The 13,524-nt window shown below is 41.3% G+C and overlaps 1 protein-coding gene across 2 annotated transcripts in view; it reads right to left on the bottom strand.

Moving 5' to 3' along the window:
- LOC127045479 (sodium channel protein type 5 subunit alpha-like) overlaps nt 1-13,524 on the bottom strand; it is a 93,690-nt gene that overhangs the window by 43,928 nt on the left and 36,238 nt on the right. The window contains exons 12-15 of one of the 2 annotated variants that reach the window (XM_050941522.1): nt 12,390-12,519; nt 7,610-7,848; nt 7,056-7,247; nt 5,542-5,895 (exon numbers count right to left, since the gene is read on the bottom strand). In XM_050941522.1, coding sequence (XP_050797479.1) covers nt 5,542-5,895; nt 7,056-7,247; nt 7,610-7,848; nt 12,390-12,519 — 915 coding nt within the window. The remainder of the gene's footprint in view (nt 1-5,541; nt 5,896-7,055; nt 7,248-7,609; nt 7,849-12,389; nt 12,520-13,524) is intronic. The other variant, XM_050941521.1, reaches the window with a different exon arrangement.

The raw sequence follows: 13,524 nt of genomic DNA, 5'->3' as shown, positions 1-13,524 counted from the left end.
AGGCACACCATCAATGGAATATATATGGACAAGCCCTGGAAGTTGTATTATGGGTTTGAAGGGAGATTTTTTAAAATGGGATTCTTGAAAAAAGGGGTTGAAACAAAAGGAAATTTCATTTATGAAGGTCTAACTAAAAGATCACTGAATTCAACAGATGTCTTTCCATCGATTTTAGGTTTGGGTCAGGTTTTAGAGAAGTCTGAGAAAAATCGAGAGAACAGAGAAGTAAAATTCCTTTAAAGTCATTGGTAAGCCTTGAATTACAGCTCTGGCAGAATGTTTTGCGTTAAAATCCTGGGGCAGATCTGGTGCTGCCAGTATTTTAAGAAGATCCCACAAATATTTTCTTCTTTGGTGTCATGTCCCAGGAATGTGTGTGTGGGGCTCAGAGTGGAGGGGTAATGGACTGGTGAATCTATACATTTGCCATCCCATTTAGACAAATATGGATTTTTTCATAACCAGGCAGCCATCTTGTGGGCCAAAGGAACATTGTTATCCTCATTTTACAGATGAGGAATCTCTGTTCGGGTTTGTTTACAGATGGAGAGGCACAGAGATGGAGTGACTTTGTTAAGTCCACACAATGAGCTAGCAAGAGAGCAAAAAATAGACTCCAAAAATCTAACAACATGATCCTGTGAAACATCACTTGTAAAACAGTAAGAAAGCAGGAACAAAATAAAGGATCAGGAGACATTAAACACGTGGAAGTGAGGGAGGGCAACCACCTTCCCACTGCTAGATCTGGTAGGTTACCTAGTGAAACTGTATGAGATTTTGACCTCAAAGGGAACTGCCCCCAACAGTGCATCCCCAGCAAATGTCTTCAGCAAAGGGAGGATGGGGACTCTAGAAGACCAGACTGAGAAATTTCCCCAAGGTCAGGACAGACGCTGAAAGGACTAGAAGAGACTTCCTTAGGGAACTGTGTCCACCTGATTCTGACATCTCTGCTGGGAACCTTCTCTGCAAAGGTAAGAAGTTGTGGAAGGTGAGATGCTACTGACTAGGAAGGGACAAAGAGTGATTAGTTTATGATGTCAGTGAATTCCCAGCTGAGCTTTCGTAAGCTAAATGTGATATGTATATAGGGCCTGATTTTTAAAAAATGTGAAGACTGAAAACCATGCCAACTTAAAATTTCACAGCAACTCCAGTGATATAACTCAGATCCTCTTACTCTACAATGACAGATGCCACTGAAGTTAAAACTGAATCTTTGTAACCAGTAAGGGACCAAAGACACGCAGATGATGAGTTCTTGATTTAATTCAGTAAAAACACACCAGCCCGTTCATTATAGTAGTGCCCTTCTATAGCACCTTTCATCTCAGGCTCTCAAAGCTCTTGAGAAACATTAATTCATCTTCCAACACCCCAGTGAGCTATAGGGACAGTAAATATCATTCCCATTTTACAGTTAGAGAAACCAAGGGAGATAGAGATTAGGTGACACTGGGCAAGATACAGTGTGAATCAGTGATTCACCTAGAAATAGAATCCAAATCTCCTGTTTCCTTGCCTTCATTCACCACTAAATCACAATCATAAGATGTGCTGGGTAGGGTGGCGGCAGCGGGATAGGGATTTGGAGTAGCAGGATATGCTGAGGGACAGGCCTGGGACACAATGGAAGCGTTCTGTGTTTTGTGCAGTGAGAAGGGAACACCCATAATTGGAACATCAGGGAATGCTGCAAGACTAGTTTGATTTAGTATCACTGGACTTGTATACATGAACAGTTAGTTCCCATCAAGTTGGGATGTAAATCTACCCCACATTAGGTTGCTGCTCTTTAAATGTCCGTGTGGACCATATAACTGCATACTAAAAGGTCCATAGTGAGCTTTGATCTAACCTGCTTTGAAACAGAATAAATGTTCTTGTAGACGAGTCCATTGACTCTTCTGCTGTGACTTTCTCCAAACTCTCCCCTGATAAAGTGCCAGTTCTGGATGAAACTTTGATTCAGGAAACCCAGCAGCAGAGGAAGACCAACAGGATTCAGGCATAAACCCTCTTTCAGAGAGGTTGGCAGATCCAGGCCAGCTACTGGCAGCTAGTCTCCTAGGGTGGTTGTCCCTGTGTCCAACTACCTCACTGTATGTGGACTGTTCAATTCTTTTGTTATAAGATCAAGATTGTAGGCGTCCATGATCAGGGCTGCCCAAAATGATTCAGGGAGCCTGAGGCAAAGCAATTTCAGGGGCCCCTTCCATAAAAAAAAATTACAATACTATATTCTCATGGAGGCCCCTGCGGGGCCCAGCACAAATTGCCAGACTTGCTCCCCTCGCATGGGCGGTCCTGGGAAAAATAAACCTTCTGCATCTCGGCACAAATCCAGTTTTGAGAAAACTTCTTTACAAGGTATCACTGTTTCTCAGCATCAGCTAGTGCTAAAAGGCACTAAAGCTCATTAAAAGGTTGGACAAATATGTGCCATCAAAACTGTTTCTGGATCAAAAACTAGGGGCTTTTAAAAAGCAGAAAAAAATCATGGACAATGTCTGCTTTCCTTCAAAATTTGTTGTGGTTTTTTTAATTGAAAAGCTGAAATTAGTCTGTCATAACCTGAATATGGTTTGGGGTTTCAGAAGTGTGTGGCCAAATATCTGCTGCTTGCTGTGTTTGATTGTTTAAAGGTCCATCCAGCCCAGTATCCTGTCTACCGACAATGGCCAATGCCAAGTGCCCCAGAGGGAGTAAACCTAACAGGTAATGATCAAGTGATCTCTCTCCTGCCATCCATCTCCACCCTCTGACAAACAGACTCTAGGGACACCATTTCTTACCCATCCTGGCTAATAGCCATGAATGGATTTAACCACCATGCATTTATCTGTTTCCTAGAGACTGGCTCCATGGGGTTCCTCACAAACTGGAGACAGTTACTGTGGGTTTCTCTTTAGTATAGCTTATGTACATACTCCACGAACTGAGCATTTGAGCTTGTTCCAAATCTGGGATGAGCTTATGTTGTGAAAACTGCAATGCTCAAAATAGCACATGTATGTGAATGCACATAGTGTGTTAAAATTAAATTACCCCAGGGGTTCTCAAACTGGAGGTCGGGACCCCTCAGGGGGTCACAAGGTTATTACTGGGGGCCGCAAGCTGTCAGCCTCCACCTCAAACCCTGCTTTGCCTCCAGCATTTATAATAGTGTTAAATATATTTTAAAAGTGTTTTTAATTTATAAGGGGGAGGTCACACTCACAGGTTTGCTATGTGAAAGGGGTTACCAGTACACAAGTTTGAGAATCACTGAATTAACCCCTCTGGAGCCTCAGGAAATGTGTGTGTGGGGGGTCTCCCTTGGTAGGGTTGGGAAGGAGGTAGGTGGTGTAAGATATTTCTCTTCTTATGTGATCCCTCCCCTAATGGCTAATTTTAAATGAAGCTACCTTCCCCTGACATGAATCTCCCTATGGCACTGAAATTAAATATACACTATAATTTGGCATTTGAGAGTAAAAGGGATGGTAGCGCTAATGGAAAAGCTAACAGCTTGGCTCTTCTGCAAGCCTCAAACTGCTGAATGAGCTTTAGGGTAGGGAAGGCTGTGCCTCCCAAACAGCCTGGCCCTGCCCCCATTCAACCCCCACCCACTTCCTGCCCCCCGACTGCCCACCCCACTCAGAATCCCCAACCCATCCTGCTCCTTGTCCCCTTACCGTACCTCAGAGACCCTCCACTACCACCCCAGGACCCCACCCCTGCTCCCTGTCCCGACTGCCCTGACCCCTATCCACCCCCCGCTGAGTCCTGACAGATCCTCAAAACGCCCACAATCCAACCCCCCATTCCCTGTCCCTTGACTGCCCCCCTAACCTCTGCCCCCTCCCTGTCCCCAGGACTCCCTGCCACTTAGCTAACCCCCCCGGCCCTGGCCCCTTACCCTCAGCTCCCCTCTCACCCGGATACTCAGCACAGCCAGGAGCTTCGCTCCACAGTGACGCCACACCTCCCGCGGGGCCTGAGCTATGCCCTTCTCAGAGCCACGTGGTCAGGGGGCGGGGACCGAGCCCCTCCCCCTCAGAGACACGTGGTCAGGGGGCGGGGCTGGGAGCTTCAGGCTGAGCTCAGCTCCCCCCGCTCAGCCTGGGGCTCCCAGCCCCGCCACCTGACCACGCGGCTCTGAGCGGGGCGGGGCTCACGGGCCCCGCTGGAGCCACGCTGCTGTTGTCCGGGATGTTGCTGTATGGACTGAGGCTCTGGGAGAGGGGAGGAGAGGAGACGGGGCCGGGGAGGGAGCCTCAGCCATGCTCGTGGTAGCCCCTGTGGAGCCCGGGGCCTGGGGCAAATTTCCCCACTGGCCCCACCTCAGTGGGTGGCCCTGTCCATGATCATTTATGATGCTGCTTGTTGGACAAGACAGTTATACCCAGATGGCTACCCCTTCTCCTGCCAGATAAAGTTTTTGACGCTTTAAATTGTTTTGTTTCATTGCACTAAGCTTCTTACTATGAGAGATGACTGCCAGCTCCAACTCACAATTTTAAAATAACACGTATAATGAGAATCTTTGGTCCTGAGACTCATCATTTGCACCAGTGTAACTCTGTTCACTCAGACTGAGGTACTTCGGATTTATAGAGGTGTAAGCAAGAGAAGAATTGGATCTTGTACCCTATGAGTTTTTCCACTGTATATATTTAATTTTGCATTGTGTTTTGAAATATGAGACTGTAGGGGGGTGCCATGTAAACATCACAAGCTGATGTTTTTGATTAACTCTGAATGTCCTGGGTTTGTAATGTTTGTTTTAGGAGTAATTACAAACATCCCTGTAATGTTTGGTACCCTTAAGCTACTCTTATGTGCTTTCAACCTTAATTCCAAATGAACTTAATTTTTATATGGGAATAATAAAAATATTCAAATCGTAATTTTTTTAAAAAAAAGATTCCACTGATACGCAAAAAGCAAGTTGGCAATGAAAATGTCATCTCAGAGTTAATGGGCCAGCATTCCCTTTTATGTATGCTACTTATACAGTAGTGTAATTACACTGATTTCCATGTAGTCACTCCTGATTTAGCCTAGTGTAAAAGAGAGGAGAAGTAGAGCCAATGCCTGGCATCTAAAGAGACCTGAATTATGAGCCTGCATTGAGCTATGTACCTGCAGAATTCTGATTTCAGGGTGACTACATATGGGTCCAGGGGCTGATTGCAAAGAATGCGGTGCAGACACAAGTTTTGATAATTATACACTTAGTGGTAATTTACACCAAACTCCTGATAAGAAAATTAATTCTTGCCAGTATTTTTTTTTCCTGTTAGAAAATTATTCCTTCCTGGAATGAACACTGTCATGTGAAAGAGTTCATTGCTACACTACTGAAAGTGTCTTACTTAAATATTAACAGGAGTTCTAAAGGTGAAAGACAAATGGGCTTTTCTAGAGCACAACATAGTGTGACCTCTTTACCAACATCTCTGGGGGGCTTACCACTGAGTGATAAAAAGACAAGTCAGTATATCATATACTATATATGCAATAAGAATAGAAAAATAGCTGGAAACTCACCACTAGGTTTCCTATCACCATGATGAGCAAGAAGACTAGAAGGCATAGTGGTTTATCAGCTACCACCATACAACTCCACATGGTCTCAATCCATTCTCCACACAGAATTCGGAATATAATAAGGAATGAGTGGAAAAAATCCATAAAATGCCAACGTGGCTTGCAATCCTCAGATATTTTACAGCATTTTTCAGCATATTTTTCCCCAAAAAGTTGCATTCCTACCACAGCGAAAATAAAGACTATGATCGCCAGAACCAGAGTGAGGTTACCCAGGGCACCTATTGAGTTACCAATGATTTTAATTAGGGTATTTAAAGTTGGCCAGGACTTTGCCAGCTTGAAGACTCTCAGCTGTGTAAAAAATAAAACATAGCATGAGATAACAGAAGATTAGATATTCCTCACATTGCATTGTTTAAAAATGGTTAAAAACATTATATATATATATTTAAAACTATTCAAACACTGTGAAATGTAGGATATTTTAGGGTCTATATATGATCAATGCAATATAGACATACTGATTTGCATATGAATATGATATATCACTATCCCCTGCTCTTTATTTGTTTGTGTCTTTTTGCTCCAGGGTAATGACTGTTTCTTATCTATCTTTATAGAGAGTCCAGCCCAATGAGGTCCCAATCCTGGTTGTTGTCTTTGCACACTTCCGTAACATAAATGATTATTATTACCCCTACTAGTAATTTATTAACAGCTTGTAATTTGAATGTCTCAGGAAATAATCTTGGGGGACAGTATATTGGCAGATTTCATTCTTCCAATATTTTCATGTCTCCTGGAAACAAAACTTTAATAACCTTCCTGATTAACCTAAGTTGTACTTGATTTGCATTTATAATAATCAATTTTTTATATGCAAATGGCCTAAATTTTAGACCCACAACTCCAAGTTACTAGGAGTTATGGATGTTCAGCACCTCTGGAAACCAGGCCAAGTACCTATCTTGAGTTTTTCATGCCACCCATCACCATAGTATACAAGGAACATAATCAGCAAAACACCTTAAGCATATGCTTAATTTTGAACATGTGAAGTCCTATTGATGCCAAAGTTTCTAGCTAAAAAAATACTGATATATAATATATATATAGATAAACCAGCCACCTCTCTAAAACTAAGGCTAGTAGATGTGCCTAGCCATTATATAATATAAATAATGCCTATTATATTACAATTTTTCTCCATCTCCAGCTTTGCTTCTTCTTTCTCAGTGTCTCTGCTTTTGCTTTTCATTCTGTTTATTCTTTGCTTCAGCTTTCACTATATATTAATGTTTGGGATTTTTTCTACCTCATTCACTAGATATGTTTTTAACCATCTTTGAGTAAAATACAAATGCTGTATTAGTTTCAGTCAAATCCAAATGGGTTTGAAATCTGGCAAAATGTCTTTACCATTTCTAGTACTGAGGTTTTACAAATTAATTTTCCTTGCATTAATATTCATGCAAAAGGTTTTATGAGATGGAATCAGTATGAGACATTACCAGTCTGAAAGAACGTAAAACTGATAGGGTTCCTCTTCCTTTTCTGCCTGAAGATCTGGGTACACACAATTCAGTTAAGCTTATGGTGACAACTATGCTGTCAAAAATATTCCAGCGTTGCTGAAAATAGTAATAGGGATCTAGAGCAATGATTTTCAAGACCATTTCTGCAGTAAAAATGCCAGTAAAGACCTGTGACAAATAAACAAGAAGTGATGTCAGCCAAAAGTGTACCATAAGCACATCTTCTCTCTAGACTACCTTCCTTTAAATATAGTAGCATAGCTATAGATAGGTCAATGAAATCTGAACAGCAGATCCTACTTTTATCATGTAATCATATAATGCATTGTCATAAAAACTCTAAGCGTTTCTGCTGCATTCTAAAGGATGTTTAGAATGTCTGAAAACAAAAAGTAATATCTGAGAACCCCATATCCCTGAAGAAAGAAAGAAAGAAAGAAAGAAAAAGCTTTTTCTTTCTTATAACCATTCTTTGTTGGTAGAAATATCCATAAATTCATTCTTCATATAGAATTTGAGAATTCACTTACCATGTTGCCTACGCGAAGCATGGATTTAAATTTGCGTGTCATGTTATAGTGCTCTAGTGCCATGAAGATAGTATTCATCACAATGCAAAGAGTGATAGCGAGGTCAGTAAATGGATCCGTTACTAAAATTGTTATTTTGTTCTTGATTCTCAACCACAGTGGACAACAGTCCCATACAAGATACTTTAGGGCAAAATCTTTCAGGCATGGATGGCATTTCTGTTGTGATTCTTCAAGTTCTTAATGACAAACAAACAAAAAAAAAGCAATAACCTGGTAATCAGTGCTGAGCCAAGTGGCAAAAGAAGAACTGCAACTAATGAAAGCACAGAAAAAAACACCCAAACTCCATCACTTCACAAGTGATCAGGGAACTCTTCTTGATACTTTCTGAAATCATATCACTCATTTTCTATAGAAGGCACTCCCTCACTCTGCAATCATTTTAAAGATCTTTCTGAGACCAGCAAATTAGTATTTAAACTCATTCTCTTCAGATAAGGACTGATTCAAAACTCACTGAACTTCAGCAGGCTTTGGATAAGGCCTTTGTTCGTCAGACATACACTCCTACTGTCAACACCATTAGAAAATATGACTGGGGTAAAACCTTGCTCCAGATGCACCAAGGAATATAAAACTACTTAAAACTACTTTTGTGCTTTCTCCCCCACTTACATGTCATAAATCTTGTTTGCAATATCACCAATGATCATGCTGCATGCAATAAATAGCTCTGGGATTGATTAATGTGGAAGTGAAATGCCTGTACTACCAGGGCTGGCTCTGGGCAGCAGCAAAGCAAGCAGGTGCTTGGGGCGGCACATTTGCAGGGGTGGCAAGGATCCAGCATGGGAGCTGAAAAGCAACAGGGGGCCCTGGGAACTGTAGTTCCTTGGTTCGCTCTCTGCCTATAGAGCCAGACCTGGAGCAGGGAAAGAACTACATTTCCCAGCATTCCCTTGGCAGCAATCAAAGGAAAGGGAGTGAGGTAGCTGGGACCTTATGCTGCAGCTTGCTGTGAATGGAGAGCTCGCTGCTAGAGTGGGGTGGCACTGTGAACAGGGGAACAAGTATGCCCAAGGAGTAGAAGGCTTTGGCCCAGATATACCCTTCAGAAGACATCCCCAGACTGGATTAGGGATACTGGTGTGACCTCACCTTTCAGCCCCCAAAGAAAGAATTAAGTGGACTAAATGGACAGTGCACCTCTCTAGCTGAAGCCTAGCAAAGGAGGTATGTGGATCCCACTAGAATTTAAAATGAAAAGTAAGGGAAGGGTGGCTCTACTAGAGGAGCTGGGCAGCTTTAGATACAGTACCAGGCACATAGGAGGATTTCCATTTCTGAGCCATGGAAGCAGAAATTAACGTTTCATTTCCAGATTTATCTAATATTCAGAAAAGGAATCTAGCACCTGCCTTCCAGATTTGAACACCCTCAAAATTCAGGAGTGCTCAAGCTCAATTTGGGCAGCTGTTACTTCATTTCTCCCAAATCATATATACTGATCCACTGTAACTTGCTGTAGAAAAAGTAGGATAAAATTGAGCAAGAAATGCTTCCCAGTGGTTTTTAAGACTGGAATTGCTATTTTCAACAGCCATTGCCTTTTTGTTAGTTTTATTTGTTTAAAAGGAAGACAGTGATATTGCACTGGCAAATTCCCCATAGAAACAAAGAGTGGAACAGAAGAATAATAAAGGCACCTCAACTTTTCTTCGTTTATGTAGGACAGTCTTATAATATGCATCCAGATATCCTCCAATCACACAAAACTGAAAATCGTTCCGGTGTACTGCAGTTCTGTAATCATATGGGAACCAGTCCTGTCTGTGTTCTGTGCACATCAAAATTCCTGCTGAATGACCCGCACTGGGAGCGAGTTACCGGTGACCCAGGGCTGGGGCGGCCGGGGATGCGGGTGGGAGGGGGGAAAGCCCAGGGCTGGGGCAGCAGGAGGGTGCTAGGGGGGGAGCCCAGGGCTGGAGTGGGGGGCAGCCAAAATTTTTTTTGCTTGGGGCAGCAAAAGACCTAGAGCCGGCCCTGTGTACTACACTTAAATTTTGATTAGATTCACTTCACCTGATATCACATCTGAATCTTAGGAAAGTTTTAGATTCACTTAAAGCCAAATCTCACTAGAGGCAAAACTAAGTACATATACATAGGTAACATTTATTAGGCTCCAAATTGTCAGTGGATCCGGACAATGCTGGTTGAAACTGTAAGTAAGGTTAACAGCTATTTTCAAAGATCTGAGAGTGATGAAAAAAGTGGTGTGATTCTTCCATCTGGTGTATAGCATTCATTTGATTAAAACAATGTAATTCACATTCTTTTGGGGAAGACTGGGCATCAAGTGTATTACCTCTGCAGCAAATGATCATTCTGTATACTCATGTACTATTTATAGTAGTAGCTGACAGCCCGTGCTGTTGCATAGGTGTAATTTGTAAAATCGTGTATGTAAAAAAAGATGAAAATGGCTGAGAACTTAAAAACTAGACAGTGGCAGACAGATTAGAGGGATAAAAGCATAAATGTGGGAACTAGAGTTTACAGTTTGGTTGAATGGCTCTCAGTATGCACACTATACAAATTGTTCCAGCACCCATGGGTGAAAGGCTGAACAAGCACCCTAGAGACGCTGATGTTGAACAAAGTATGCCAGGGAAGGGACAGGTCGTGACTGTTGCTTTGCAGGTACTGCTTCAAATTTTCACCTCTCCCAATGCTTTTGTTAATATTATTTATTTACTATTTCCGATAACCTATCAAAAAGTGGTTTAAAAGACTGGCAGGACAATGGAGGGAATATAATGCCTCATGTAGTGGGGGAGAGACATTATATTTCAAGCTCTTGCTAATGCTTCAGTATGACAACTAACAAAGAATGGGTACAAAATTGTTACAGATATATTCAGCCCAGTCAGTTGGAAATTACTCCTAAAATCCAGGCTACCTTTCTTATCCCCACACCTGTTTTTTTTTCATATAGCCCACATAGCCTTGTCATAAACAGATAGCTAAGGGTTAATGTTCTTTCACCTGGAAAGGAATAACCTGAAACACCTGACCAGAGGACCAATCAGGAAACAAGACTTTTTCAAATCTGGGTAGAGGGAAGTTTGTGTGTGAGTCCTTTGTTCTTGGTCTTCTGCCTGTACTCTCTCGGCTATGAGAGGATTTTTCTGCCTCCTGCTTTTCTAATCTTCTGTTTCCCAGTCGTAAGTACAAAAGATAAGATAGTGATTTATATGGTTTTTATTTTGTATTTACGTGTGTACTTGCTGGAGTGTTTTGAAGTGTGTTCTTTTGAATAAGGCTGTTTATTCATATTTCTTTTAAGCAATTGACCCTGTATTTGTCACCTTAATACAGAGAGACCATTTTTATGTATTTTTTCTTTCTTTTTATATAAAGCTTTCTTTTTTAAGGCCTGTTGGAGTTTTTCTTTAGTGGGGGACTCCAGGGAATTGAGTCTGTAGCTCACCAGGGAATTGGTGGGAGGAAGAAGTCAGAGGGAAAAGAAAATCTCTGTATGTTAGATTTATTAGCCTGACTTTGCATTCCCTCTGGAAGAAGGAGGGGGGAGAGATTGGCTCTCGGTACTTGTGTTTCCAGGACTGGAAATAAGGAGGGTGGAATGCCTCTGTTTAGATTCACGGAGCTTGCTTCTGTGTATCTTTCCAGGAACCCAGGGAGGGAACACCTGGAAGGGGGTGGGGGAAGGGAAATGGTTTATTCCCCTTTGTTGTGAGACTCAAGGAATTTGGGTCTTGGGGTCCCCAGGGAAGGTTTTTGGGGGGACCAGAGTGCCCCAAAACACTCTAATTTTTTGGGTGGTGGCAGCTTTACCAGGTCCAAGCTGGTAACTAAGCTTGGAGGTTTTCATGCTAACCCCCATATTTTGGACACTAAGGTCCAAATCTGGGAATATGTTATGACAAGCCTCTACCACATTTCAAATCTCTGTTCAAAGAATGGGGGGCATTAAATAAAAGGTCACCAGAATTTTTTAACATGGGCAAAACAAAAAGTTTTTTTCTCCAACCTTTCTTTCTTTTTCAGAAATGGCTAAACTCTTACAGCTGAAATTTTCCAAAATTGATCAGTCTATGGTAGACACCCAGCATATAAGATTTCAGCCCAAAAGATTAATGTGTGGCAAAGTTATAAGCAGCTGGAACAGAATCTTATAATGAGATGTGTCAGGTAACCTTAATAATAGGTGACACTAGCAGACTCATCTATAATTATGTATAAAAACTAAATTAAAAGAATTTTAAGATGGCAAAGGCAAGCACTGAAAAGTCTGGAAATGACAGAATTAATTTTGCCTGTGCAATCTTTATCTGGCTCCCTTGAGCATGTGCCTATGATAGTCTTTCCCAATATCCCAGACTATGGCAAAGTCAAGACTAGAACTCAGCTCTCCTGTATCCAGCTCCAGTGCCTTAAACATGAAAGAATGTCATTTCTCCTTCTGCGACCCCTATCTCATTCACTGTCCATCCTGTGCTCTGAATGAGGTGAGAGTCCTTTAGAATAAAAAGTCTGATCATGTAATTAAAGACTGTTTTATAACACATATTCACAAGGGAGCCAAATTAAGGCTGCATAGGTAACATTAATTCTGGAATTTCCTAACTATAGCATCTACAAAGGTTCCATTAACAACTTTAAATTTTTTACTGTTGCCATTTTGATGACATTCTGATCTTTCACATCAATGCATGCTTAGTTTTGAATTAAAACAAGATGAGAAATGACTCACCCTCCAAGACACTGGTAATGATACTGATTGCACTTGCTGCCCTTTGTCTTTGAAGTGGCTCATTAAAATAATCCACTGACAGACGAGGGACCAAATACATCTTGCTCGCCTCATCACACACAGGGCTCTGCTTAAAGAAGTAAATGTGGTTAGTAACATACCAGAAAACAAAGTGAAGTAACAGGCAGATGGGGTAGCTGTAGAGGTTAATATGAATGAAGACCTGCAGTGAAATAAATGGGTCTCTTCTGCAGGAAATAGCCATTTAGAATGAGATGTAAAATGAAGGATCTAATCCCTTGTGGCCGTTCAAGTTCCCAGGGTATTTGTATTCCAGTCTTCTACACAAATTTCAATTTGGTTAAAGAGATTCTGCCTATCTACAATTCCTCTTTTATTGAGCCTTCTGAATTTATCTGTAGTGTTTCTGCGCATCATGATACATGTTACACACATGTGCCCAAGCAGATAGTCTATGCTATACTATTCTATTAATTTTGTTATCCTGGCCTCTCTCTCCTCCCCTCTCTTCATGGATTTGGGTTGGAATCATATACAAATTTAATGGGTTTGTATGCTTTCAACCAGGGCTAGATAAAGGGCTAGATCACCCATAAGTCTTAACATTTTGCACATTTTTCCCACTCCCTATCTTCTAAACTCTTTTATCCTAGAGAAGGATCAACAGGTTGCAGATCTCCCATTGTGCATATATGATTTTCTTTTTACAGTACAAACTCTCCTCAGCCTGTTTTATTGCTTCTCCCTATGTCCTGCCTATTCGTCTCATCCCCACTGGGAAAATTTTCATACACTCTCCAAAATTTCTGAAATTCTACATAAAACTTTTTAAAAAGATCCAAAATCTAACACATCCATTACAGTGCAGCTCTTTGATTTAGTACACTGAGAGATTATTAAAAATGGTTATATTACAGGCAGAGTACAATTTTCAAACCATCATAAATTCTCCAAACAAAAGTGGATTTGCATCGGAATACAAAGGATCGCTTATTTTCAGTAAGAAGCATTTTCATGCCAAATTATATCTTTCTATTGCAAACCATTTCAGTACAAGAGTGGCTCAAAAAAGATCACAAGAATTATTTTTCATATTCAAAAATGGCTGAACTCA

The sequence above is a fragment of the Gopherus flavomarginatus genome, chromosome 2 (genome assembly GCF_025201925.1).
Source record: "Gopherus flavomarginatus isolate rGopFla2 chromosome 2, rGopFla2.mat.asm, whole genome shotgun sequence".
Lineage (NCBI taxonomy): Eukaryota > Metazoa > Chordata > Testudines > Testudinidae > Gopherus > Gopherus flavomarginatus.
The sequence above is the reverse complement of the archived record's forward strand: the minus strand, read 5'-3'. Positions and strand labels throughout refer to the sequence as shown.